We start from the raw sequence: 23,688 nt of genomic DNA on the forward strand, positions 1-23,688 counted from the left end.
CTGCTGTGCTTTAACCAGCCACACATTTTCAGCTGTGATCTCCAGCATCTGCAGACCTCACTTTTTACCTGAATTTCTCCTCATACCAGATGTGCTGAGCTTCTCCAGCTATTTCTGCTTTTGTGTCGAAGGGACGGTATTGCCCATGCGCAGACAGACATGGGAATATGTGCTTTGCTGATTGGTGGGAGTCGGGCAACGGTTGTGACCAATCAGAGAGCCGCTTATTGCGTGAGTCCGGTAACGGTGGTGTGGAGTTTGTGACGGCTGGGAGCTAGGCAGCGGGCCCAGGGCGAGCGGCGTCGGTGGTGGCTTCCCACTTTACTGGAACCTTCCCCTTCCTTTCTCCAAACAGCTTATATGACGAATGTGCCATGAATTTGGGGTAATTGTGTAATTTTTAAATGTAAAAGCAAAACCATGTTCGTTATGAGGAATAGCCCATGTCCGACCCCGGGTTGTGAAGTCGCTGAAGGTGGTATTCCGGGCTGACCGAAGCCAGGCTTATTCCTGTCAGCTGGCGATCGGGGAACAAGTTTCTGTCATTAATCCAGTGTAATCGCCGAGGTCGTGAGATAGGATAAGGCAGCTGATTGATGTGGAGAAAGTGAGGTCTGCAGATGCTGGAGATCAGCGCTGGAAAAGCACAGCAGGTCAGGCAGCATCCAAGGAGCAGGAGATTCGACGTTTCGGGCATAAGCCCTTCATCAGGAATGAGGAGAGTGTGTCCAGCAGGCTAAGATAAAAGGTAGGGAGGAGGGACTTGGGGGAGGGGCGATGGAGATGTGATAGGTGGAAGGAGGTCAAGGTGAGGGTGATAGGTTGGAGTGGAGTGGTCAGCTTTTCGCTTCCCCGGTCCCCAACGCTTTATCTTCACCATGGACATCCAGTCCCTGTACACCTCCATCCCCCATCACGAAGGACTCAAAGCCCTCCGCTTCTTCCTTTCCTGCCGTACCAACCAGTACCCTTCCACTGACACCCTCCTTCGACTGACTGAACTGGTCCTCACCCTGAATAACTTCTCTTTCCAATCCTCCCACTTTCTCCAAACTAAAGGAGTTGCCATGGGCACCCGCATGGGCCCCAGCTATGCCTTCCTCTTCGTAGGATATGTGGAACAGTCCAGCTTCCGCATCTTCTACACTGGCACCACCCCCCACCTTTTCCTCCACTACATCGATGACTGTATCGGCGCTGCCTCGTGCTCCCATGAGGAGGTTGAACAGTTCATCAACTTTACTAACACCTTCCACCACGACCTCAAATTCACCTGGACCATCGCAGACTTCTCCCTCCCCTTCCTAGACCTTTCCATTTCTATCTCGGGTGACCGAATCAACACGGACATCTACTATAAACCGACTGACTCCCACAGCTACCTAGACTACACCTCCTCCCACCCTGTCCCCTGTAAAAATGCCATCCCATATTCCCAATTCCTTTGTCTCCGCCGCATCTGCTCCCAGGAGGACCAGTTGCAATACCATACAGCCCAGATGGCCTCCTCCTTCAAGGACCGGAGATGCCCTCCACCGCATCTCCTCCACTTCCCGCTCCTCCGCCCTTGAACCCCGCCCCTCCAACCGCCACCAGGACAGAACCCCACTGGTTCTCACCTACCACCCCACCAACCTCCATATACAGCGTATCATCCGTTGTCATTTCTGCCACCTCCAAACGGACCCCACCACCAGGGATATATTTCCCTCCTCTTCCCTATCAGCGTTCCAAAAAGACCACTCCCTCCATGACTCCCTCGTTAGGTCCACACCCCCCACCAACCCAACCTCCACTCCCGGCACCTTCCCCTGCAACCGCAAGAAATGCAAAACTTGCACCCACACCTCCTCCCTTACTTCTCTCCAAGGCCCCAAGGGATCCTTCCATATCCGCCACAAATTCACCTGCACCTCCACACACATCATCTATTGCATCTGCTGCACCCGATGTGGCCTACTCTATATTGGGGAGACAGGCCGCCTACTTGCGGAACATTTCAGAGAACACCTTTGGGACACCTGGACCAACCACCCCGTGGCTCAACACTTTAACTCCCCCTCCCACTCCAACAAGGACATGCAGGTCCTTGGACTCCTCCATCGCCAGACCATAACAACACGACGGTTGGAGGAAGAGCACCTCATCTTCCGCCTAGGAACCCTCCAATCACAAGAGATGAACTCAGATTTCTCCAGTTTCCTCATTTCCCCTCCCCCACCTTGTCTCAGTCAAATCCCTCGAACTCAGCACCGCCTTCCTAACCTGCAATCTTCTTCCTGACCTCTCCGCCCCCACCCCACTCCGGCCTATCACCCTCACCTTGACCTCCTTCCACCTATCACATCTCCATCACCCCTCCCCCAAGTCCCTCCTCCCTACCTTTTATCTTAGCCTGCTGGACACACTTTCCTCATTCCTGAAGAAGGGCTTATGCCCGAAACGTCGAATCTCCTGTTCCTTGGATGCTGCCTGACCTGCTGCACTTTTCCAGCAACACATTTTCAGCTGATTGATATGGTATTTCTGGAACAAAAAAAAATCACGTTTACCACTTTTCCAGGGCAGCAACTTGTTTTCTTTTATCTCGGCAAATACTACGGTCATTTTGCATATCCAGAATGTTAACATTACAGCACCTGATCACTACCACCTGATGAAGGAGCGTCGCTCCGAAAGCTAGTGTGCTTCCAATTAAACCTGTTGGACTATAACCTGGTGTTGTGTGATTTTTAACATTACAGCAGTTTTGGCTCGCGACAGGAATACCTAATTCAGCAGATTATCCTCTCCCGTCCATCAGCACTGTGAGGACGTTGGCCCTGGCTCTGTCCACGTGCAATCTGTTGACATATATAGGTTCATCCCCCAAACATAGAACTTGTCCCACTGTCTGAGCAATTTAAACCCCTTGCTGTTTTTCCAGCTCTGTCCCAAGGAATACTATAGACATCAATACATTTTAGGTCCAGCTTGCTTCATTCCCTTAAATCTATCTGGATGGTCTGTTCCCTATTTTTTTTTTACCTGTGGTTGTACCAATGATGTGGAGGTAACAGGGGTGGTCAAATGACACCAGCTTATAGTCTAAGATGTTTATTTGAAGAGTGGAGCCCCTTCATCAGGTGTTGTGTGATTGTACCAATATAGAGAAGAATCTCTGATTACTGATCTCCTCAAAGTGCTTTGTAGCTTCTTAGTAACATCTTCTACACTGAAACCAGGAAGGCAGTGTACCATTTGTGAATCATGTCTGTGGCTGCAGATACACTGTTTGTTCCTCTAACAACAGAATCCCTAAGACTGGTGCTTCCCAATTATTTTTTCCTGATTCTAAGGCCAAATATACTTGTTTCTGGCTGCTATCAGCTCTACACGTTTTCAGAATTAGTTGCAGAGTGAAATGCACTCTGGAGACTGATACGTTACCTATCTGATAATCTTTGCATGTATAACCTTAAGCTGTGGATTGACTATGTACAGTACTGTGTTTTAACATATACTGTTCTACAAATGTGCCAAAGTGGCACCATGGGCTGCTTGGGCTCTCAAAAACAGAATTTAAACTCTTCCAGCTAATGATAGCTCTTGCACACATAGTTCTCCAAGATCAAAAATTGTCCTGGTGTTCCCATTTGGAGAAGCATATTGAGCTTACTTAATTGAAATTGAATTTCTGAAATTAAACTCCACTATTAATCATAAGATTTAAAACCTGATTAATTATTCTATTTCCATATTGTAGATGTTTACATCAATGCTTGCCTGCTGTACCGATCTTGATCCTGTCACCCCTTCCTCTCCATTGATTAGCATCTCTTCAATGTTATTCTTGTAATTTCTATCCAGGTTAAGGTGGGCGAGGGGGCTCTGTGCATCTACTGTGTCAAGCCCTCTAGGAATCTTTTATGATGTGATAAAGTTGCCTTAAATTCTTTTAAATTCCAATCAGTATGGCTTGACATACTCGGCCTTGCCTCATAAACAATCCCTCCGCACCCAGTATCAGCCAAGTGAACTTTCTCTGGACTGCTTCCAATGCCGATATATCTTTCCTTGGGTAAGGGGCCCAAAACCTCACTACTTTTATACACCATTTCCTTCAAAATAAGGGGCAACAATTCATTTACCTTCCCTATTAGCCTAGTGTTTTGTATTTCCTGCAAAAGGATTTCTGAATCCCTTACTTGTATTTTTTCTCCATTTAAATGTTATTCAGTTAACCTATTCTTCCTGTCATTTTCTAACATTTTATTCCATCTGCCAAGTTCTTGCTAATTTGCTTAACCTTTGTTCTTCTGCATATTCTTTATGTTATCCTTGCCACTCGCTGCATCACCCATCTTCATGTCATCCACAAACTTGTTTACAGTATATTTATGTTCCTCAGCCAAGTTATTACTATATATTATGAACAATTATGGCCCCAACACTGATCCTTTTGGCATTTCATTAGTTAAGGGTGGCCATCCTGAAAATGCCTTGCATAGCCTAATGTGCTTTCAGTTAGCCAATTCTCCATCCATCCTAATATATTACCTCCAACACTACAGGCTCTTGTTAAGTAGCCTAATGGGAGATACTTTATCAAATGCCTTCTGAAAATCCGAATATATTACATCCAAGCTTCCCTTTATCTATCCTGCTTGGTAACGCCTCAAAGAATGCTTGTAAATTTGTCAGGCATAGTTTCTACTTCATGAGGCCATGCTGACTTTGCTTGATCATTTTATGTACTTCTAAATACTCTAATATTACATTCTTCATAATAGATTGTAACATTTTCCCCAATAAGACATGAAGCTAACTTGTGACCTGTACTTGTGTGTTTTTATCATCATCTTTCTAAGTAAAGGTGTTAAATTGGCAGTTTCTAATCCTCTGGAACTTCGTATCTTTAGATGATTTCTACCAGTACATCCACTATCTCGGTAGCTACTTCATAGAGTCATACGGAAACACCCTTCAGCTCACCATGTCTGTGCTAACCAAACTACACTAATCCTATTTACCTGTACTTGTTTTAAGTGCTCATCCAGATACTTCTCAAATGTTGGAAGAGTACCTGCCTCTATCACTCTCTTGGGCATATTTCTACCACTGTCTGGGTGAAAAGCAGTTTCCTCAGATTTTGTCTAATCCACTTACTCTTCACCTTAAACTTATGCCCTATGTTATTTGACTTGTCTGCCACTGGAAAAAGATTCTCTGAATCTACCTTATCAATGCCTCTAAATTTGAATATTCCAGTCAGATTCCACATTCGCATCCCCAAAAAAGGGATAATAAATCCAACCTATTCCATTTCTTCTCATAACAGAGACTTTCCATCCAGGCAACATCATGGTGGATTTCCTGTGCACCCTTTCCAGTGCCATCACATCCTTCTGATAATGTGACCGGAACTGTACATAGTATTTCCTCTGTGATCTAAGCTCATAAAGTTGCAACAAGACTCCCCTGCCTTCTTGAACTGCTGCAATCCATCTACTGTGAGTTGACCCACAATGCCATTAGGGAAGGAATTTGAGAATTTTGACCCAGCAGCAGTGAAGGAATGGCAATATATTTCCAAGTCAGGATGGTGAGTGGTTTGGAGAGAAAGTTGGAGGTGGTGGTGTTCCCATATGTCTGCTACTCTTAGTCCTACTAGATGGAAGTGGTCATGGGTTTGGAAGGTGCTCTCTGAGCATCTTTGGTGGATTTCTGCAGTACATCTTGGAAATAGTACACGTTGCTGCGACTGAGCATCAGTGGTGGACAGAATGGATGATAGTGAATGTAGTGCTAATCAAGTGGGATCCTTTGTCGTAGAGCCATACAACATGAAAACACACCCTTTGGTCCAACCAGTCCATGCCGAGCATGATCCCAAACTAAACTGGCCCCATCTGCCTGCTCCTGGCCCTATCCTTCTAAAACTTTCCTATTCACGTACCCATCCACATGTCTTTTAAACGTTGTAATAGTACCTGCATCCACCACTTCCTCAGAAAGTTTATTCCACGTACGTACCCTCTGTGTAAAAGTAAAATTACCAGATATCTTTTTTAAACTCTCTCCTCTCACTTTAAAAATGTACCTCTTAGACTTGAAATTTCCCATCTTGAGGGAAAAAGACAACTATCATCAACTCTATCTATACCTCTCATTATTTTATAAACTTCTATCGGGTCACCTCTCCTGTATGATGTCAAGCTTCTTGAATGTTGTTGGGATTGTGCATATTTAGGCAAGAGGGGAGTACTTCATTACGTTCCTGACTTGTGCCTTGTAGATGGGAGTCAGGAGATGAGTTACTCACTAGAATATTCCTAGCTTCTGACCTGCTCTTGTCCCATTGTATTTATGTGGCAAGTCCAGTTTAGTTTCTGGTCAATGCTAACCCACGGGATATTAATAGCAGGGGATTCAATGTTGGTAACACCATTGATTGTCAACGGATGGTGGTTAGGTCTTTTTTATTGGTGATGGTCATAGCGTGGCATTTGTGTGACACGTATGTTACTAGCCACTAGTCAGCCCAAGACTGGATATTGTTCAGATCTTGTTACATTTGAACATGGACTGCTTCAGTGTCTGAGGAGTCACAAATGGTGCTAAACATTGTGCAATCATTGGTGAACATCCCCACTTGTGACCATATGATGGAGGGAAGGTTATTGATGATGCCGCTGAAAGTGGTTGAATCTGGGACACTTTCCTGAGGAACTCTTGCAGACATGTCCTGGAGCTGAGCTGACTGACCTACAACAACCAGGGCCATCTTCTTTTCTGCCTATCCCTTTGAAAAGTCACATACCCCGACTGTTTAGTTCCCAGATTGGATCTTGTAACCATACCTCAATAATGGCTATAAGATCACACCCATAAGCCAGTGTTTGTGCTATTAATTCATTTATTTAGTTCTAAATACTGCATTTGTTCAAGTAAGGAGCCATTAATTTTGCTTTTGTCCATTTTTCCCCCTTTTGACCCTATTTACTGCTTTTTTCATGTACACTCTGTGTCTTCCTGTCCCACTCTATAGTTATAGTGTTGGTTCTTTTCACGAGGTTTCACACACAAAATGCAATTTGCACACACCAACTTCAGCAAACAGTTAAAGTTTATTATAGCCTGTACAAGCTAGGTGACCCCCCCGACAATCTTCACGGGCTTGTGAAGTTGAGTCAAATGAGGCCCCTCACAAAGGACCCTTTTATACAGGTCAGTTGGTAATGCTCACAGGTTCTCCAGCCCCATCTCCCTGCCCCCCCCCTCCAAAAAAAAGAATCCCAAGTATAATGGTAGGATGAGATCATCCTCAGAAATTATGTAAATGCCCTAATCCTGGAGAATCATTATGCAAATGATTTCCTGATTCCGTGATTTTCCCCATGACATTGTAAATGTGATATGTTCCAGCTTTGAGGCAGCCCATCAAACTAGTTCTGGCTCCACTACTTCCCTGGACAATGTAGATGTGATATACTTCAGTATTGGGTGGGAGTGGGGTGATCACATAAATTCATTTGATTGGCTGGGGGATGGCTATGACAGCATTTCTGAATGGAAGGGACTGAACGAGCGTTTAATTTGAAACTAGCAGTGGAGTACTAGTAAATGGCTGCCCAAATGAAGTGTGGATTACAATTAATAGTCATGTAAATTCCTGCATGCTATCTGTGAGACAGAATGTCGCCCCCACCCACTTTCAGCATGTTTAGCTTCTTTGAGAAAGATAGTATAATTTAATCTTTTAACATTACAATAGGTCTGAAGCTCTTCTGTTTTTCAGTCTCTTTCTCTCTTCGCCTCACTTGTAGCCCATCTCTGTCTGAGTCCCACCCCTTGGAAGTCTCACTCCTTCTTTGAATCCTTCCTCTATCTTCATTGTCTGTCCGAGTCACCCTTATAGTCTATTGGTTTACCCCATGCCATCCCCTACACCTAAGCAACAGCCCCCACCCCCACTTCTACTCCACTCCAACCTATCCCAGCAATTGTCTTGCAACCTCATCTGTCATCCCAGGTAGTCTCTGCCCGTCACCCTGCCTTAACTTTCTCCCCAATTCTCTCCACTCTAATTACAGAACCAAGTTTTCTCTGATTAGTCACCTCCAATTAATTTTCCCAGACAATTTGAGGACTTTGAAGAGCTGACTTGACTTCTATTCACATGCATTTTCAGCACTCATTGTCTTTGAGATTGTGGTAGATAGATTTTTGACTAACAATGGGATTTACTGCTTAATAGAATAGTTGATTGTGATGTTGATGTTGTAATTGGATCAGCCATGACCTAACTTGTTGATTGGAAGAGCAGGCTAGAGTGGCTCGAGTTCATATTCTCATATGTTCATGGGGTTTAAAAGCTGGAGTATTGTAGCAACAAAAAGTTATAAAACAACTATGAACAGGCTTTCAAGGTAGCCAGATATCAAAAAGAGGTGAGCTATGATTATTAATTGAGAGGTCAATTGATTAGAAAAATCAAGGAAAGGCCAGAAACAGTTTGCTCAGGGAGACACCACTGTTGATGATAGAAGTTGGAGGTATAAGAATTAGCTGAAAATGTGTTGCTGGTTAAAGCACAGCAGGTTAGGCAGCATCCAAGGAACAGGAAATTCGACGTTTTGGGCCAGAGCCCTTCATCAGGATTGAGGAGAGGGTGCCAGGCAGGCTCAGATAAAAGGTAGGGGGGAGGGACTTGGGGGAGGGGCGATGGAGATGTGATAGGTGGAAGGAGGTCAAGGTGAGGGTGATAGGCCGGAGAGGGGGTGGGGGCGGAGAGGTCAGGAAGAGGATTGCAGGTTAGGAGGGCGGTGCTGAGTCCAAGGGAATCGACTGAGACAAGGTGGGGGGAGGGGAGATGAGGAAACTGGAGAAATCCGAGTTCGTCCCTTGTGGCTGGAGGGTTCCTAGGCGGAAGATGAGGCGCTCTTCCTCCAACTGTCGTGTTGTTATGTTCTGGCGATGGAGGAGTCCAAGGACCTGCATGTCTTCGGTGGAGTGGGAGGGAGAGTTAAAGTGTTGAGCCACGGGGTGGTTGGGTTGGTTGGTTCAGGCGTCCCAGAGGTGTTCCCTGAAGCATTCTGCAAGTAGGTGGCCTGTCTCCCCAATATAGAGGAGGCCACATCCGGTGCAGCGGATGCAATAGATGATGTGTGTGGAGGTGCAGGTGAATTTGTGGCGGATATGGAAGGATCCCTTGGAGCCTTGGAGGGAAGTGAGGGAGGAGGTGTGGGCGCAAGTTTTGCATTTCCTGCGGTTGCAGGGGAATGTGCCAGGAGTGGAGGTTGGGTTGGTGGGGGGTGTGGACCTGACGAGGGAGTCACGAAGGGAGTGGTCTTTGCGGAAAGCTGATAGGGGAGGGGAGGGAAATATATCCCTGGTGGTGGGGTCCATTTGGAGTTGGCGGAAATGGCGGCGGATGATACGCTGTATACGGAGGTTGGTGGTGTGGTAGGTGAGAACCAGTGGGGTTATATCTTGGTGGCGGTTGGAGGGGCGGGGCTCAAGGGCGGAGGAGCGAGAAGTGGAGGAGATGCAGTGGAGGGCATCGTCGATCACGTCTGGGGGGAATCTGCGGTCCTTGAAGAAGGAGGCCATCTGGGCTGTACGGTATTGGAACTGGTCCTCCTGGGAGCAGATGCAGCGGAGACGAAGGAATTGGGAATATGGGATGGAGTTTTTACAGGGGGCAGGGTGGAAGAAGGTGTAGTCTAGGTAGCTGTGGGAGTCAGTCGGTTTATAGAAGATGTCTGTGTTGAGTCGGTCGCCCGAGATAGAAATGGAAAGGTCTAGGAAGGGGAGGGAGGAGTCTGAGACAGTCCAGGTGAATTTCAGGTCGGGATGGAAGGTGTTGGTAAAGTTGATGAACTGTTCAACCTCCTCATGGGAGCACGAGGCAGCGCCGATACAGTCATCGATGTAGCGGAGGAAAAGGTGGGGGGGGTGGTGCCAGTGTAGTTGCGGAAGATGGACTGTTCCACATATCCTACAAAGAGACAGGCATAGCTGGGGCCCATGCGGGTGCCCGTGGCAACTCCTTTAGTTTGGAGGAAGTGGGAGGATTGGAAAGAGAAGTTATTCAGGGTGAGGACCAGTTCAGTCAGTTGAAGGAAGGTGTCAGTGGAAGGGTACTGGTTGGTGCGGCGGGAAAGGAAGAAGCGGAGCGCTTTGAGTCCTTCGTGATGGGGGATGGAGGTGTACAGGGACTGGATGTCCATGGTGAAGATAAGGCGTTGGGGGCCGGGGAAGCGAAAATCATGGAGGAGATGGAGGGCATGGGTGGTGTCCCGAATGTAGGTGGGAATACCGTACAGCCCAGATGGCCTCCTTCTTCAAGGACCGCAGATTCCCCCCAGACATGATCGACGATGCCCTCCACTGCATCTCCTCCACTTCTCGCTCCTCCGCCCTTGAGCCCCGCCCCTCCAACCACCACCAAGACAGAACCCCACTGGTCCTCACCTACCACACCACCAACCTCCGTATACAGCGTATCATCCGCCGCCATTTCCGCCAACTCCAAATGGACCCCACCACCAGGGATATATTTCCCTCCCCTCCCCTATCAGCTTTCCGCAAAGACCACTCCCTTTGTGACTCCCTCGTCAGGTCCATACCCCCCCACCAACCCAACCTCCACTCCTGGCACCTTCCCCTGCAACCGCAGGAAATGCAAAACTTGCGCCCACACCTCCTCCCTTACTTCTCTCCAAGGCCCCAAGGGATCCTTCCATATCCGCCACAAATTCACCTGCACCTCCACACACATCATCTATTGCATCCGCTGCACCGGATGTGGCCTCCTCTATATTGGGGAGACAGGCCGCCTACTTGCAGAACGCTTCAGGGAACACCTCTGGGACGCCTGAACCAACCAACCCAACCACCCCGTGGCTCAACACTTTAACTCTCCCTCCCACTCCACCGAAGACATGCAGGTCCTTGGACTCCTCCATCGCCAGAACATAACAACACGACGGTTGGAGGAAGAGCGCCTCATCTTCCGCCTGGGAACCCTCCAGCCACAAGGGATGAACTCGGATTTCTCCAGTTTCCTCATCTCCCCTCCCCCCACCTTGTCTCAGTCGATTCCCTTGGACTCAGCACCGCCCTCCTAACCTGCAATCCTCTTCCTGACCTCTCCGCCCCCACCCCCTCTCCGGCCTATCACCCTCACCTTGACCTCCTTCCACCTATCACATCTCCATCGCCCCTCCCCCAAGTCCCTCCCCCCTACCTTTTATCTGAGCCTGCCTGGCACCCTCTCCTCATTCCTGATGAAGGGCTCTGGCCCTAAACATCAAATTTCCTGTTCCTTGGATGCTGCCTAACCTGCTGTGCTTTAACCAGCAACACATTTTCAGCTCTGATCTCCAGCATCTGCAGACCTCACTTTTTACTGGTATAAGAATTACCCTGTGTTTAGGCTAATGGGGTTTGAGTTTTACTACTGAGACATGAATTACCATTTCATACTGTAATGTAGCTAACATTTAGTATTTTAGCTGTAATATATAGCATGATTTGTGAGGATAGTAAATGAGGACTTTCAATGAGTTCTCAAAACGCACTTTACTCTTTCACAAAAAAATTCATTCAATTAATATTTTGTGAAATGTCTGAATCTCTATATGAATAGAATCATGTCTGTGCTTGTATATAACATTACACAGCATGTATGGCATAGAAACAGGCAATGTAGCCCAACCAGCGCATGCTTCCTCCCATCATACTGACCATTTATGTAAAGTTTGCTGTTAGATGGTGTAGTGGACAGTGAAGAAGACTCTCTCTCAAAACAATGGGATCAGATGGGCCAATGTCTGAGGAGTCGTAGATGGAATTTTGTTTTTAGGTAAATGAGAGGTGTTCCATTTTGGGAAAGCAAACCAGGGTAGGACGTATATAGTTAATGATAGGGCCCTGGAGAGTATTGCCAAACAAAATAATCTAGGGTTGGCGGTGATGGTTACTTGAAAGTGGAGTTGCAGGTAGGCAGGATGGTGAAGAAGGCATTTGGCACGCATGCCTTCATTGGCCAGAGCATTGAATATAAGAGTTGGTACACCATGTTGCAGCTGTATGGGACATAGGTGAGGCCACCTTTGGAATACAGTACTGCGTATATCTGATGATCCTTCTTTAGGAAGGATGTTATTAAACTTGCGATGGTGCAGAAAAGATTTACAAGGATGTTGCTAGGACTGGAGTTATAGGGAGAGGTTGAACAGTCGAGGGATTTTTACCCTAGAGCATTGGAAGTTGAGGGATGACCTTATGAAGGGGCATGGATGAGATGAATAGCCACGATCTATTTTCCTAGGGTGGGGGAAGTCCGAAACTAGTTTTAAGGTGAGAGGGGAAAAATTGAAAAAAGACCTGAGGAATAATTTTTTCATGCAGAAGATGGTATGTGTGTGGAAAGAGCCTTCAGAGGTTGTGATACAGGTGGGTACAATTACAACATTTAGAGTCATAGAGATGTACACCACAGAAACAGACCCTTCAGTCCAACTTGTCCATGCTGACCAGATATCCTAACCTAATTCAGTCTCATTTGCCAGTACTTAGCCCATATCCCTCCAAATCCTTCCTATTCATATACCCATCTGGACACCTTTTAAATGCAGTAATTGTACCAGCCTCCAACACTTCCTCTGGCAGTTCATTCCATACACGCACCACCCTTTGCCTGAACAAGTTGCCCTTTGGGTCCCTTTTATAGCTTGCCCCTTTCACCTTAAACCTATGCCCTCTAATTCTAGACTCGCCTACCTCAGGGAAAAGATTTTGTCTATTTATCCTATCCAATACCCTCATGATTTTATAAACCTCTATTATGACCTCCCCTCAGCCTCCGATGCTCCAGTGAGAACAGCCCCAGCCTCTCCATAGACCTCAAATCCCCTGATCCTGAGGCATCTGGATAGATATATTAATAGGAAGAGTTTAGAGTGATGTGGACCAAATGCTGACAAATGTGACTAGGGCAGGTTGGGATGTCTGATTGGCATAGGCGGGCTGGACCAAAGGGTCAGTTTCCATGCTGTATGACTGACTCTATCTATTTTCTTCCTTATTTACCTCGTTACATCTGCCACTGAGTTAATAAAAGTCAGGCATTTCCTTCAGTTGTTTAAAGATAAACAGACTAACAATATACTTCAGGCACTGATATATTTTCAACAAAGTTAAAAATCGCACACCAGGTTATAGTCCAACGCATTTATTTGGAAGTACAAACTTTTGAAGTGCTGCTGCTTCTTCAGGTGGTTGTGAAGCAACACCATAAGACACAGAATTTACAGCAAAAGATTAGTGATACAATGATACATTGAACAAACCTAAATTAAGTCTTCCATCTTTTAGAATGGATTTGCTGGTTTTGGTTCTTTAATATGTAAATCCCAGAACTCCTTTTAAGTTAGAATTATCTTGAGAATGTAAGGTTTTATAACAAAAGATAACATCTCAGCTCAGACAATGCTTTAAAAGTGTGAGTCAGACTGGTTCTGTTTTCAAAGTGGAATTTCCAAATATTGTATGGATTCACTGCCTGCATTGACTGCTTACAGGTTCTGCATTTCTTTGAGTAAAATAGAATGTTTCTGCCAATACAAATTCGCCCCATAAACTTATATGAGTGTGCATCTGTAGGAGAGAGAGAAAAAGAGATGGTGAGTGTACATGAGAGTGCATGTTTGTCTGTGTGCAAGCTTAGTAAAGTACGAGTGTGATGGAGCTTGAGAGAGTGCATGCGTGTGGAAGGTATGCGTGTATTTAAAAGAGAGTGTATAGTGCAGTGTGGTCATCTGTAGTGCGACATGAACTCAAAGTCCCGGTTGAGACCATTTTCATGGGTACTGAACTTGGTTATCAGCCTCTGCTCAGCCACTTTGCATTGTTGCCTGTCATGAGGTCCGCCTTGGAGGATGGTTACCTGAAGGTCCTAAGACCACTGAAAAGTTCCCCATCTGGGAGGGAACACCACTGCCTGGTGATTGTTGTGTGGTGTCCATTCATCTGTTGCTTGGTCTTGCCAATGTATCATGCATCGGGGTATCCTTGCCTTCAATGTATAAGATAGACAGCATAGGCTGATTCACATGAGTAACTGCCGCGTACATTTTGGGTGGTGTCCCCATGTGTAATGGTGGTATCTGTGTTGACACTCTGACACGTCTTGCAGTGGTTGCCATGACAGAGTTGTACGGTGTTGTGGTCGATGATGTCCTGTAGGCTGGGCAGTTAGCTGCTAACAGTGATCTGTTTAAGTTTTGGTGGTTGTTTAAAGATGAGAAGTGGAGGTGTAGGGAAGGTCTTGGCAAGGTGCTTATCCTCATGTGTTGTAGGCTGTGAAAAGCAGGGCATAGTTTTTCAGCTCCTGGGAAGTACTGGAAAACGAAGGGTACCCTATCTGCTGTAACTTATATCTGTCACCTGAGGGGGTAATTATGGTTTCTCACTGTGGCACGTTGGAACTGGCAATCGACAAGTTGAGCATTGTACCCTGTTCTTATGAGGGCATCCTTGAGCACCTTCAGGTGTCCGTCATGTTCCTCCTCCTCTGAACAGAACAGATCCTGTGTATGCATAGGGCTTGTCCATTGGGGATGGCTGTTTTAATATGCTTAGGGTTGAAGCTAGAGAAGTGCAGCAGCATGAGGTTATCTGTGGGTTTGCGGTAGAGTGAGGTGCGGAGGTGTCCATCTATGATGGAGATGCATGTGTCCAAGAATGAGACAGATACTAAAGAGTAGTCCATGATACATCCGGTGGGATGAATCTCGTTGATATCACTGTGTACAGAGGAACCTTGATTATTCGAATCTTGATTATCTGAATATCGGCTTATCTGAAGATGATTTCTTGGTCTTGCAAAAATATTACATCAAAGAGGTAAGTGTATTCGATTTACCTGTACTAAAGATGATATGAGAACACTGGCAAAAACAAAAGAAACATAAGCATCAGCGACTGGATTTTTTTTAGAGGTAAGGGTTGTTACACAGTCCTTTGCAAAAGTAAGTATTTTACAGTATTCCCAGCACTTTACTGGGCTGTTCATTTAAAAAGAAAGGCCGAGAACATAAGCGCATGTGCAAGCTGAGGTTTCCATCTTTCTATCACTAGACTGAGTTACAAGAAACTGATACTGTTTCTTTATCACTACTCCTAAATCCAAGTTTTCTTCAACTGTACAAAAAATTAATTACCTCATTTATTTTCCTACCAAAGTGGTCTATCTCACATTTAACTGTATTAAACTTGTTTTGCCAATTATTTGTTCATGGTCTTGCGATCATAGAAACTGTTTGGGACCATGTTTAATGCTGGAATTTCATGCTAAGGTTTAGTTCTTATTTTAACCTCTAATTTGCAGATGTAAGGATTAGTTTGTTTAAATGGCAGACTCATTAAAATTATAGATTTAAACAAATTCTCCGGTAGAGCAATGTTATATCAGTATGGCTTCCCCTGTTTAATCTAAAATCGGTTATCTGAATGAAATAGTGCCTGCCCATCTGGTTGGGAGAACAGAGGTTCCTCTGTAGTAGGAAATAGAACCAGTTTGACTCTCACCTTTTTAAAGCATTGTCTGAACTGAGATGTCATCTTTTGTTATACAACCTTAGAATTATCTTGAGAATGTGACTTAAAAGGAATACTGGGATTTACATATTAAAGCACTGAAACCAGCAAATCCATTTTAAAAGATGAAAGACTTAACAATCTAGGTTTGTTCAGTGTATCATTGTATCACTGTAATCTTTTGTTATATCTTCTGTGTCTTATGGTCCTGCTTCACAACCATTTGATGAAGAAGCAGCACTTTGAAAGCTAGCGCTTCCAAATAAACCTGTTTGACCTTGTCCACCCTAGTCCAACACCGGCTCTTCCAATTCATATTTCAGTAAAGCTTGGTACCAGCATAATGTATAGTCCAAAGAAACACTCATACGTTCTAGCAAAGCTGCGGATTGGATTTTTTAAAAGGATGCATTAATGCTGGGAAATGGGATGAATTGACTTTTTACTTCAAATTGTGGATTGTTTTAATTAGAATGTAGCAAATTGTCTATGCTCTGACTTAGAATTTACAGCGCAGTCAACATCTGAGCAGATTTTGCACAGCATGTTGTTAGCTCAGGATTGATCTGTAACCTTCTCGGCTGGGCTGTTATAGAGCATCAACTAGAGTTTGGGAATTGTAACAACATTCATAATGTTATAACCATATTGAATCTTAATTAGGGCACACAGGTTGAGCAGAATTTCTAGAAAATTGAACTTAATTGTAGAAAAAGAAAGCATTGTATTCAGGTTGGGTTTTTTAAGGACCTTACTAACCTATGGTACAAGTCTGAATGTTTGCTTTATCACTACTCCTAAATCCAAGTTTTCTTCCACCATACAAATAATAAATTACTTCGTTTATTTTCCTAACAAAGTGGACTATCTCATATTTAACTGTATTGAACTTGATTTGCCAATTATTTGTTCATTATTATGCAAGTTTATTAATGTGCTCTTGTAACTTTGTTTGTATTCCTCAGTATTGCCTATCTCTCCCAATTTGTTGTCATACACAAATAGGAATTGTGTGTTCTTGATTCCGAAGCACAAATTGAGAGTGTAATTTGTGAACAATGTTGGTCCCATCACTGACTTTTGTGAAGCTTGCACCTTCTGTCATTCTGGATAACTACCTTTCTGTTGCTCATCTGTGCTTTCTGCAGGCCAATTAGCAGTCCATTTTGTTATTTCTCCCTTTCATGATAAAGGGGTCTAGAAAATCCAAATAAATAAAATTCACTGCATAACGATTGTCTACTTTCTCTATTACCTCTGGTAAAGGCTCACAGAAATGCTTCTAGTGATCATGATTTTCAATTATATTGATAGATTAGAGAACTTAGGATTTGCAGTTGTTGTGGATATGTTCGCTGAGCTAGGAATTTGGATTGTAGATGTTTCGTCCCCATTCTAGGTGACATCTTCAGTACTGAGGAGCGTCCTATGAGTCTGTTTACCTCGATTAGCCAAAGAAAGAATAGCCAATCTCTTGGACAAACAGACCAAATGACATAACTGGGAACCAATCAACAAGGATGGTATACTCAAACTACCTGACCTGTGCTTGGCAACGCACCTTATATTCAATAGCCAGATATACAAAGAAATCAATGGGACACCTATGGGCTCACCCATCTCTGGACTTGTAGTAGAAGCAGTGATGGAAAGACTAGAACGAATAGCCCTCCCTCTAATCTGATCCAAACTTTGGATCAGATACATGGATGACACTTTTGTAATAATTAAAAGGACAGCAATCAAGAACACATGCCTGATTATCAACACCATGCTCACAGAGACCAAATTTACGAGAGAGGATGAATTTAACAACCAACTCCTATTCCTGGATGTGATGGTAGAAAGAACACAATGGGGAATGCACAACTAAAGTTAAGAGAGAGAATCCCCATACAAGGAACAGATCTTGAATTATAACAGCAACCATTCAAACTCTCGCAACTGAAGCTGCACTAGGAACCTGTTCAAAAGAGCTACAACGCAATAAACTACTCCTGACTGCGAAGAGAAGAAGGGCACCTCTCCAAGGTCTTTGCCAAGAACAGATAATGCCGCAACTTCACCTGCAGATGCCTGGCAGACAAACAATGCGACAACGACATGTCACAACCCAAGACACTAACTATTCTACATTCTATTAAAAAAAAGTCTGGAATCTGACAGCCAGACCCCTCCAACCATTTGGATTTATCACAGCACATGAACCAACAGCCATGCTCAGACAACTCATCAGAACAAAAACCCAATAACCATCAAGTGCAGGTCAAATGTGGTATACAAGATTCCATGCAGAGACTGCATGAAACATTATATCGGACAAACAGGTGGACAACTAGCAATCCACATCATGAACATCGACGAGTCACTAAATCCCATGACCAGCTATCCTTAGTATCTGTACACACAAATTCAACTGGAACAACACAACAATAATAGGACAAGGCAAACAGGATAGCCAGAGAATTCCTAGAAGCTTGGCACTCATCCATGGACTCCATGAATAAATTCATTGACCTAGACCCAATATACCAACCACTGCAACAAGTGACTGGAACCGGCAACCGGAGGTAGTGAGAATAAACCAAATAAATTCCAACCAACACAGTACAACAGCGCTTCACAGGAGGTGCCACAGTAGTGAGGATGTTACCTAGAAAGGGCATGAAACATCTGCAAACCAAGTTCTTAGTTCAGTTAATATACCTTCAACAACTGCAACCAGCACCTGACCTACGTACAATCTTTATATAAACTTAGAATTTAGGAGTGTTTTCCTTGGAGGAGATCTGATAAAGGTATTTATCATTTTGAGGAATCTGGGAAGAGTAATTGGGGAGAAACAAAACCAATTGGTGGAAGTATTGAGAACAGGATGGCACAAATCTAAGGTAAATGGAAAAAGAAACAATGGTGGTGTGAGCAGAAATCTTTTCACACAATGCGGTTAAGACCTGGAGTGCACGACCTGAGAAGGTGGAGGAGGCAGGATTAATTAATGATTTAAGAGCAAAGTGGTTTATTATTTGGAAAGAAAAAATGTGCAGAGTTCTGGGAAAAAGCTGGGGAATGGCATGAAGTATACTGCTCCTTTGGAGATGTAGCACAGATGGGCTGAATGGTCTCCTGTGATTTTATGATCTTAAAAAAAAAATCAACAGGCTGAATGCTGCAGCTGGCCTTTTCTGCTCGTGGTTAACAGATTAGATTAGATTAGATTAGATTACTTACAGTGTGGAAACAGGCCCTTCGGCCCAACAAGTCCACATCAACCCGTCGAAGCGCAACCCACCCATACCCCTACATTTGCCCCTTACCTAACACTACGGGCAATTTAGCATGGCTAATTCACCTGACCCGCACATCTTTGGACTGTGGGAGGAAACCGGAGCACCCGGAGGAAACCCATGCAGACACGGGGAGAACGTGCAAACTCCACATAGTCAGTCGCCTGAGGCGGGAATTGAACCCGGGTCTCTGGCACTGTGAGGCAGCAGTGCTGACCACTGTGCCGCCCACAAACAGTAAAAATATTAAATTAAAATAGATTGAAACTAATCACCATTGATCCTTTGGACCGCTGATTAGAATGGTTTTGGAATTGGTTGCTTTTTTATGTACTTTCATTCCAGATAATTATTTGCTGTGTTACATGAATCCTGTGCTCTTTAGGGTCAACTGTGCTCTTTAAGGTCAGCTTTATGTACTGGATTCTTTCTTTTTTGTATACTCTGCAAAAATGAATTTCAAGACTAGAGAGTGTTGCTGAACCTTGGAATGCAGGTTCATAGTTCCTTGAAAGGAGATAGGATGGTGAAGAAGGCATTTAGTATGCTTTCCTTTATTGGTCAGAGCATTGAATATAGGAGTTAGGAGGTCATGTTGCATCTTTACAGGACATTGGTTAGGCCACTTTTGGAATATTGTATGTAATTCTGGTCTCCTTGCCATCGGAAGGTTGTTGTGAAAAGATTTGCAAGATGTTGCCAGGGTTGATGGATTTGAGCCAAAGGGAGTGGCTGAACAGGCTGGGACTGTTTTCCCTGGAGTGTTGGAAGCTGAGGAGTAACCTTATAGAGATTTACAAAATCATGAGGGGCATGGATAGGATAAATAGGCAAAGTCTTTTCCCTGGGGTCTGGGAGTCCAGAACTAGAGGACAAAATGCCCCTAGATTAGGTTAGGATATCTGGTTAGCGTGGACAAGTTGGACCGAAGGGTCTGTTTCTATGCTGTACAACTCTATGACTCTGTCTCAGAATAACAGCTTTATACAAACCTGAATAATATAATCTAAGTGCAAATAACTATTTTCAAATATCTTTCAAATGCATTATGCATACTAACAAATTATGCTTACTTGCAGGGATGGTTTGAAACTTGAAACACATTTTTTTGATGGAAAGCCTAAGTTAATTTTAGCACCTTTTGGTAAGTGTTAACTAAATAACTGATGTAACCTTATAAGTTCACCCATCATAAACATCACCATTTTGGGTGTGGCAAGACCTCCTCTTCCTTATTGAATAGGGAGAATAGAAATAATACAATTATCCCACGTTATTTGTACAGATCATGCTCTGTTTGCCCAATAATTAGTAGGTTCCAGTTCCAGACCACTTTTACCTTTTTCAAAAAAAGGGGGGAGCGGTGGGGAGGTAGTGTGCATTAGTGAGCTGATTAATTTTTAATGATGGCATTTTTGATAAAGTTGTTTTCTATCGTATCCTATGTAAGATGTACTACTTTGCTCTTTATTCTGTTAGCAAAGTAAAGTCTGAAGACTTTCAATATTTCAGCCCACTTGTGCAGCAAGTTCTTGTTCCACTTATGAGGAGCATTTTAAAAGTGGTATCAAAACTGATTGAAAAAAAACTAGGTCACTGCCTTTGAACAGGTACCTAGAGAAGACCAAAGCTACTCGCTCCAAAAGAAAACAATGTAATTAATGATACTAGTCCGATACTAATCTGGGTGTAAAGTCATTGTATACAGTCTTGGAATTCCATGGTAAAAATCCTGCATGATACTTTATGAAGAGGAAATAAAGAACAAAAATTTAATGTAAAACGTGTTTTTAAGGAATTGATTTCAAATTTGTTATCTCCATTTGAATGAACATAAACACATGATTTGGCATAGCACCTTAATGAAGTCATATGAGAGTCCAATCCCAGTTATCCATATTTTCTATCAGCAAAACATTCTGCCTCGGATGATGGTTGATCCCTAGTATATATACTGCCAGAAGTCAGAAAATAACATCGATCAGTCTCTGGCATTTGCCACTGCCTATTAAATTGTTGAAACTAATGTCTGCCCCGCCAGGTTAGGGATTCACTACTGGCTGTGTGAGGAGCTTGTTAGCTCAGCCCAATCATCCTCAGTTGCTTCATCAATGACCTTCCTTTTGTTGTCAGATTGAAATTGGGGTTGTTCAGTGATGATTGCACAATATTCAGTATCATTCGTGATTCCTCACAACCCTTATTCAGCAAGACTTGGAAAAGGTTTATTTTGAGGTGTTGATAAATTGCATGCGACATTCACCTAACACAAATGCTAGATAATGATCATTGCTAAAAAGAGTGAAACTAGTCATCTCCCATTGACATCAGTGATTTGATTACAACTGAATTCTTCACCACTAATAATCTAAGTTCACCATTTACTAGAAATTTAACTGGACTAATCATGTAAATACTGTGGCTACACAACCAGGTCAGAGGCTAGAAAGCCTGCAGCAAGTAACTCACTATTTGCCAGGCACAAGGGAGTAGTGTAATGGATAACGTTCCCTGTTTTTAAAAAAAAATAATTTTTTTGCTACTGTGTGGATCTCCAAGGTCTGTGTGCAGCAGTGGCTTCAGGGTGTAGAAGCCATTTGTCAACATGTCAATTGATGTGTCCTGAGCTTCTCAGCAGCTATGTGGCAGTACAGCTTAGAGGAAACATTGGTGGAATTCTCCTCATGTATCTGGATGTTTGCAGTTCCAACAATACTCATGAAGCTTGGCACAATGCAGGGTAAAGTTGGACTGAGACATCAGCTATCAGCTTTACCATTCTCTTCAACCATGGCCAACATTCAGTGACAACAGTGTGTGCCATATGAAATATGCACTGCAACAACATGCCAAAACTGTTTCAACAGTACCTTCCAAATTTGCAAACTCTACCTAGAATGACAAATGGCAGATGCATGGGAATATCAGCACTCACAGGATTTCTTCCAAGACACACGTCATTCTGATTTGGACCTATTCTTGCATTCCTTCATTTCATTCAGTTAAAATCCTAGAATTTCCTTCCTAACAGTACTCTGGGTATATCCAAAGAAAAGGAACTGCAAACATACAAGTAAGTGTCTTGCCATCACCTTTTCGAGGGCAATTAGAGTTTCAAATTCTGGCCTTGCTAGGGTGCGAACATCCCATGAAAGAAGAAAAGAATGTAATGCTCTGATTGCCTGGTGATTATCCTTGCTGATAGTAACATGAGCAAAATAGAATTAACCTTTTGTAAGCTTGTTTCCACCAGTAGTACTTGTAATACATAACTTTATATAATCTGTTTGTTCCTGCTGTTAAATGCTATGGTGTGTCCTAATGTCCTCTAATTTTTGCGTTTATTTCACTTTGTGGGCGATGGTAATATTTCCATTGGGCACTAATTTGTCAATATAATAACCAGAATATGCTCATGTCATTTACATCCATTGTGTGATGATTTAAACCACACTGGAATAGATTTATTCATTAGTCCTTGTTCTAGCATTTTTTACTTTCAAAATTTTGATTGGGAGCCTTGGGACCAAGTTTAACCTTACCCCAAGTGGGATTGGTTTCACACGTGTTCTTCTTTCCCACCATTTTTGCTTTCTTGGTTTCCAGAGGAGTGGCAACGTAAAATAGGTGGAAGTCTTGCTTTTTGTTGGCATAATTGGGTGATTATAGTAGTTCTAGCAGAGTATATTTAATTTGGAAATGCATTCTCTTTACTGTTGTGTAATTTTCATGGCTGGTCTAATCTTATTACAGATGCTTCATCAAAAGATATTAAAAGGGTAAGTGCTGTAATCTAATTCATCTGCAATGGTATCAGAAAAGAATGTCAATAACAACATTCCAACCCTGCACCATTGATGTCAAAATTGAACTGATGGATACCCACCTGCTTACGAAAGAATTTTGTAATCAACAGAAGCAAAATTTGATCTCCAGATTACTTCTCTCCAATGCTCAGCCTTCCTGCTGGAAGTCACAATAACAATAAAATGCCTACTATTCCTTCCCCTCTCAGATAAACTTAAAAACTCTACTTCTCGTTGAAACAACAGTTAACTCATTCTGTGTTGCATAATGTTTGTGACTGTCAAACTGAGGCTAATTCACTTTCCAGTAGTCCCTCCAATTTAATACATGCAGAAACATCTCCCTAAACCACTGTTGATGCAAATGCCAGCTCCCAGAATTCATTATGAATAAATAGGGAAGAGTCACTATACAGCCCACTGAGTTAGATGGTAACTCCCATTTCTCCTTTCACTGGTTCTTTCCCTTTTTTGTCATCTTTCCCTAAGCTGCTGTTCAGCTTCCACCTCTACCTCATCTGCCATGACTTGCCTTTCCTTGTTTTTGGAAGCTTATTTAAAATTACCAAAGGAAGTGGTATGATCCCAGCTGATGTTATTATTGGGCAAGTCTGATCCCAGACTGAAATGTGATTTGATAGATCATGTTTTGTTTTGGTTTTAACAAGATGGTGTCTCACTAAAATATAAGCATTCAGAATTGCAAATTTGGTTTCAAAATAAAAAGGAAGTTTATTAATCAAAAGAAATTTAAGATAAAGTTGAGTAAATCAGTGTACTTTTAATGAAAACTTAAGATATTTGAAACATATGACAAAAAGTATTCCCATCAATCCCAAAATAAACCTGTGTGACACCCATGGCCCCCGTTGTACAATATTCACACCAGATTTAAAAAAAAATTCTAGCATCTTTGGTTTAATTAACTGTGGCATCCACTTCAGGTCTGGAAAATTTGATAGCCTCATCGTGGAGCATTCCTATATCTGATTTTACATGTTCACAGA

The 23,688-nt window shown here is 43.3% G+C and overlaps 1 protein-coding gene across 2 annotated transcripts in view; it reads left to right on the plus strand.

Annotated features, from left to right (window-relative positions):
- Positions 1–247: 247 nt before the first annotated feature.
- Positions 248–23,688, plus strand: part of ccdc66 (coiled-coil domain containing 66) — a 79,037-nt gene continuing 55,596 nt past the window's right edge. Inside the window, exons 1-3 of one of the 2 annotated variants that reach the window (XM_060835169.1) lie at positions 248–385; positions 19,955–20,019; positions 22,629–22,654. In XM_060835169.1, the coding sequence (XP_060691152.1) occupies positions 375–385; positions 19,955–20,019; positions 22,629–22,654 (102 nt within the window). In that variant the 5' untranslated portion in view covers positions 248–374. The remainder of the gene's footprint in view (positions 386–19,954; positions 20,020–22,628; positions 22,655–23,688) is intronic. The other variant, XM_060835171.1, reaches the window with a different exon arrangement.

The sequence above is a fragment of the Hemiscyllium ocellatum genome, chromosome 14 (assembly GCF_020745735.1).
Source record: "Hemiscyllium ocellatum isolate sHemOce1 chromosome 14, sHemOce1.pat.X.cur, whole genome shotgun sequence".
NCBI classification, from domain to species: domain Eukaryota; kingdom Metazoa; phylum Chordata; class Chondrichthyes; order Orectolobiformes; family Hemiscylliidae; genus Hemiscyllium; species Hemiscyllium ocellatum.